Source organism: Sinocyclocheilus grahami, unplaced genomic scaffold, assembly GCF_001515645.1.
Source record: "Sinocyclocheilus grahami isolate Dianchi unplaced genomic scaffold, SAMN03320097.WGS_v1.1 scaffold47.1, whole genome shotgun sequence".
NCBI lineage: Eukaryota > Metazoa > Chordata > Actinopteri > Cypriniformes > Cyprinidae > Sinocyclocheilus > Sinocyclocheilus grahami.
This window is the reverse complement of record NW_015505226.1, coordinates 4,553,422-4,559,345: the sequence shown is the minus strand read 5'-3', so window position 1 is coordinate 4,559,345 and position 5,924 is coordinate 4,553,422. Positions and strand designations below refer to the sequence as shown.

The following is a 5,924-nucleotide window of genomic DNA, read 5'->3' as shown; positions in this document are numbered from 1 at the left end:
TTTGCTTGACAGGTGGGTTTTTTGTCCAGTGATTTGCTTTTTTTTTTTTTTTTTTTTTACGTACCATCTCCTTTTTTATTAACCAGGGAAGCCGTGACAACATGAGTGTTGTTCTAGTATGTTTCCCCAATGCGCCGAAGGTATCAGAGGAGGCTGTTAAGAGAGAGGCCGAGTTGGACAAGTTCCTGGAGGCTCATGTGGAAGGTAAGAGGCAGCACTTGTTCATTTGTCAGCCAGTTTTCTGCATTGTATATCCTGTGTGGAGGAAATGGCCATCTTGTTATTCAAAAAGTCCTAATACCAGACCTTAGCTTCAGCCATGGGGTTTGAAATTGCTCTCTGTGCTCATCTCCCTCTGGTTCTTCTCTTTCAACATTCTGGCATGTTCTAAACTATCTGGAGGCTCGTAGGATCTTTCCTGGATAGATAATTTATTAATTCTGAGAACAATTCTAGTGTTTTTCCATTTGACATGTAGTTAGGACAGCTGTGATGAAACCCTGTTTGGCATTCTTTCTCTCTCTGGATGTTATTTTTCTCTATAAGTGGGATGGTTGATCCTGCGTTTACATCGTTCTAAGGTTTCATGGCAACAGTCATGGTGGAGAAAACGCTGCAGGATTCCATTAGCAGTTTGTTGCCCCACATGTGTAATGTAATTGTCTCTCTCTACAGAAATCATAGAGAAGTCAGGGGAGGAAGGCATCCCAGATCTAAGCCATGTCATACACAACCTTCGCCCTGAGAGCATCCCCAACCTGCCTCCAGGAGGTGGTCTCGCTAGCAAGTAAGGATCCAAAATTGCTACATTTGTCCATGTGGTCCTTCATATCACATCTATGCTGATCAAAGCAAATTTTGTAATTGCCCTACTATTGAATTAGTGGTGGTAAACCGCAGACACATGGCGGTGCAATATTGTATTGATATCTGGTTCATGATAAAAAAAAATAAGTGATTCTTTTAGTGTTGAATTATTTAAAACTATAATAATTTGTTGCTAAATTTTTCTTTGAATAGAAATAATATTGTGCATTGATCTTAAGGGGTGTGTGATATTGGTCCAAGATCTTTTTTCCTTTATAAATATTTCTTAATATTGATCATATATTGATTAATATTAGATATTTAGTTGTGCATGCTAATTTTCCATATTTTTTTATTCAGAACAGCAACGTCATTTCTTAATTTACACAGATTCTATGTCCTGCCTACAAGCACTTGAGTCTTTGAAAACTGAACACCCTTCAATTATTAGTATATTCGAAAAAGTTGACTTTTTAAAGAAACAAGATTTCAGCATTATTTTTTGTTGGATACCCGGCAATATGGGATTGGTTGGCTATGAAAAAGCAGATAAAGTGGCTAAGGAAGCTCTTCAGTTGGAAATAACAATGTAATATTCCATTATCTGATGTAAAACCTATATTGAATATGTACATTAATAATAAATGGCGAATGGAATGAATGCATATACAACAAACTATGAGGTGAATCCAGTAGTAAATGAAATAAGTAATTACTGTTTTGAAAATATATATGACCAGGTTGTATATACAAGATGTCAAATTGGACATTCAAGACTCACTCATTCATATTTATTTTGAGTGTAAAACACATTTTAATACCATTTTAAATTATATTAGACAACAATATTATTCAGAAAATATACTAAAAGTATATACTTAAAGTCTCTCCTGGAAGAATTTTAGAATTTTTATCACCGATTAAACTGAAAGATTGTATATGATTTTTATCAGTACTATTGTTGTTTCTTGTATGTTTTTGTATAATGATTGTTTAAGAAAATGTTATATTATTGTAAATGATGTATTGAAATGATATTGTTAATGTTGCCATGAATATAGCATTGTTGCTGATATGGCGTTAAAACATAAATAAATGAATGAATAACATTTTTTTAATTCAGATTAGCACTTCAGTCTTTAAAATAATGTAATCTTGAATCAAATCTCAAAATGAAATCCATTTTTCATATTGTGCACTGTTAGACATGTATTGTAATGTTGTGATGCCTAAATTCACAGGTAGCATAGCACTTTGTTTTATTTCTCTTTCATTTAGACACAATAATGTAGAGTTGTGTAGAGTTTTAATTCCAACCATCTCAATTATTGGCCATAGCATGAAAATAATTACTGCCTTATTGGTATCATCCAGAATTGTATATTATTTAAATGTGAAAACTGTATATTTTTTATAATGTTGTTATATAATTATATAATATTAAATTATATAAATATTAATGTGAAAAATTTACTGAAAATATTGATCCCTGGTGTGAGAATATACAGTACAGGTGGAAAAAATGAAAAAAGAAATGATAGGATTCAAGAGGTAAATAATTCAGATTAGCACTTCAGTCTTTAAAATAATGTAATCTTGAATCAAATCTCAAAATGAAATCCATTTTTCATATTGTGCACTGTTAGACATGTTGTATTGTAATGTTGTGATGCCTAAATTCACAGGTAGCATAGCACTTTATTTTATTTCTCTTTCATTTAGACACAATAATGTAGAGTTGTGTAGAGTTTTAATTCCAACCATCTCAATTATTGGCCATAGCATGAAAATAATTACTGCCTTATTGGTATCATCCAGAATTGTATATTATTTAAATGTGAAAACTGTATATTTTTTATAATGTTGTTATATAATTATATAATATTAAATTATATAAATATTAATGTGAAAAATTAACTGAAAATATTGATCCCTGGTGTGAGAATATACAGTACAGGTGGAAAAAATGAAAAAATAAATGATAGGATTCAAGAGGTAAAATATAGCATTACTTTTTTATTACCCCTGCTATATAATGTGTGGATAAAGTGATATATTAAATTATATAAATATTTATGCAAAAGTAACATAAAATATATTGATTCTTGGTGCAAGAATTTCAATACAGCTGGAAATATCACTATATAGAAATCGAGAGCAAATAATATTGCAGTGCTTTATTTTTTTTATTATCCTCCTTTATAATGTGTAAAATAGTGATTTTTGCTCAATTTTAAACATCTGAGATTTTGCTGTGGACCAGATAAACTTTTCTCACTAGTATCTACACTAGGGTTTTTAGAGTTCTGTCTAATCTGTTTCTCTTCTCTTCTCTTCTAGACGTAGTGTAATTGAGGCTGTTTACAACAGGCTAAACCCACACAGAGAAGAAGATGGGGTGAGTGTCTCCTTACTGTTGTGATCTCATAAGAACAGAACAAAAGGTCAATTGAGTCTTCTTGCTTAGACTTGAGTCCATCCATTTACTCATCATCTTACAATACTTTTAATGCATCACACCTGCAAATATTTTGACTTAATGTAGGTCTAGGTGACGCTTTCATGCATACATTTACTCCCCCGATCATTTGAGAGATACATATAGCAAGTGATTAGCAAATGTCCTACTTAGGGAAGCATATCTGGTACTTAGAGATTGCTTTATATATAGGGCATATTAAACATCCAAACACCACTATCTTTAAAAGCAGTGCCTCTGCATTTAAGATGTAAATGCAAGGCTTTATGTGCCGGCCTTGGTTTTGTTTGTCCGTCTGTGCTTGTGCCACTCTGTGACAGTTTGTATTCGTATGTCTGCATCTTGGTAATGCATACTACAGTGAGTTTATTGGTTTAAGACTTGTGAGAAGAGACGTGTGTTGACAAGCTCCTGCATCTTTTGTACCCTCGCGCACACACAGACAAACACACATTCGCCACCACTTACAGCTTATTTTATCGCTCCTCGAGCGTGCTGCTTTCTAAATAAAAAGGCAGTGTAAGGTCATGGGCAGGTGGTCCACTCTAAGCGGGGTCTCTTAACCTGCTCTGTCTACTGACACTGGCGTCTTGCACCAGGACAGCCAGGGAGGAGCAGCCGGCGGTGAGGAGGAAGAAGAAGGCGGCTCCACCGCCGCCCACCTGCTGGAGGCGCTACGACAGTTCCGGCTCAGTCACCGAGGTGAATACCGCCAAGTGCTGGAGCAGGCACTCTCCACTTACCGGCTGTCCTACGGGACAGGCGCCGTGACACGGACCGACCCCATGGAGGAACCTCCCGGCTCCACCGCCGCCCACCTGCTGGAGGCGCTACGACAGTTCCGGCTCAGTCACCGAGGTGAATACCGCCAAGTGCTGGAGCAGGCACTCTCCACTTACCGGCTGTCCTATGGGACAGGCGCCGTGACACGGACCGACCCCATGGAGGAACCTCCCTCGCCTCCACCATCCCCAGCCACTGAACCCCTCGGCTCTGAGGAGGGACAGGACGAAGCCGCTACATCACAGTCTCTGGACAAGCTCTCTGGCGCCCCCACTGCATGACCCTATTTAGTACCCACTAAACCCAGCCTTGCTATCAAACTCCTTTCCCCAGAACTGCTCTCTGGCCCAGATTGCTAGGTTGCTTTGGGCATTCTTCCTCCTTAGAGCACTTCCAGTGCAGGTTTTTGGTTGTCTTTATGGATATGTAATAGCACTTTGGGTGTTTGTTTTGTGTTTGTGAGCTCTGCAAAAAGTAAAACTAGCATACAGAGGAAGTTTTGTGCAGAATTCTTATCACTAAAAACCTGCTCTGCAACTGCAACTGAGGTTAACCTTGGCATATCCCAGCTCTGTCTGCAGTAAGCACTTTCTCATACCTGCACTTAGCCTAGTGTTTTTAAAATGAGACATGGAGGTGTTATCTAATAAATTGTTAAAAGGATAGTTCACCTAGATGTCAAAATTCTGTCATCTTTTCACCTTCATGTCATTCCAGACTTAAATTATTATTTAATTTTTTTCCACTTTGTCTTTTGTTTTTTTATGTTTTTAGATTTTTTTTTCTTTTTTCGTACAAAGTCTTTGTACAATCAATTGCATAGACGAGAAACATTGTTCAAAATATATTTTCAGGTTTTTGGTTGTCTTTATGGATTTGTAATAGCACTTTGGGTGTTTGTTTTGTGTTTGTGAGCTCTGCAAAAAGTAAAAGTAGCATACAGAGGAAGTTTTGTGCAGAATTCTTATCACTAAAAACCTGCTCTGCAACTGCAACTGAGGTTAACCTTGGCATATCCCAGCTCTGTCTGCAGTAAGCACTTTCTCATACCTGCACTTAGCCTAGTGTTTTTAAAATGAGACATGGAGGTGTTATCTAATAAATTGTTAAAAGGATAGTTCACCTAGATGTCAAAATTCTGTCATCTTTTCACCTTCATGTCATTCCAGACTTAAATTATTATTTAATTTTTTTCCACTTTGTCTTTTGTTTTTTTATGTTTTTAGATTTTTTTTTCTTTTTTCGTACAAAGTCTTTGTACAATCAATTGCATAGACGAGAAACATTGTTCAAAATATATTTTTCGTGTTCTGCAAAAGTAAGTCACAGGTTTGGAATGACATGAAGGTAAATAATTCATTTTTGGTGAACTGTCTTTAAGGAGATTTGAATACTGTCACACACCCCTGAATGATTTGATGATCACCATTTCACACCCAAAGAATTTACCCATATAAGTAGTTGAAATCGCAATGGTTTAAGTGGACAATCTGGGCCGTGCCAAGAATACACACAACTGTTTGCTCTCGTGCCATGCGATGCATGTGTACTACATATCCAGGGTTGTCTCGTGGCTGATCTTAGTTATAGGATATTAACGTACTGTAGTAAACATCAGGTACAACTTCTGGTATGCTCTGTGCTTGTGTGTGTGAATCAAATGCTTGAAATGCGAGATGAATAACTGATCAAAAGCAATTCTTTCACCATTTAAAAGGGAACTCTTATGCTGTGTATGTGTATATCTTCCTCTCTCTCCATATCTCTTTCATATCGGTTTAGAATTTGAGCTGACCTCTCGAATATGATTGTCCTGTGTCTGCTCTTTGAGTGGTCACAGTTAACTACTATCCAG

The 5,924-nt window shown here is 36.5% G+C and overlaps 1 protein-coding gene across 4 annotated transcripts in view; it reads left to right on the top strand.

The window, feature by feature from the left end:
- LOC107582773 (protein phosphatase 1B-like) overlaps positions 1–5,924 on the top strand; it is a 46,126-nt gene that overhangs the window by 37,303 nt on the left and 2,899 nt on the right. For 2 of the 4 annotated variants that reach the window (XM_016268770.1, XM_016268772.1), the window contains exons 3-7: positions 87–204; positions 676–787; positions 3,148–3,205; positions 3,886–3,969; positions 4,126–4,389. In XM_016268770.1, coding sequence (XP_016124256.1) covers positions 87–204; positions 676–787; positions 3,148–3,205; positions 3,886–3,969; positions 4,126–4,350 — 597 coding nt within the window. In that variant the 3' untranslated portion in view covers positions 4,351–4,389. Of the gene's footprint in view, positions 1–86; positions 205–675; positions 788–3,147; positions 3,206–3,885; positions 3,970–4,125; positions 4,390–5,924 lie in introns of those variants that run through there. The other 2 variants (XM_016268773.1, XM_016268774.1) reach the window with 1 other exon arrangement.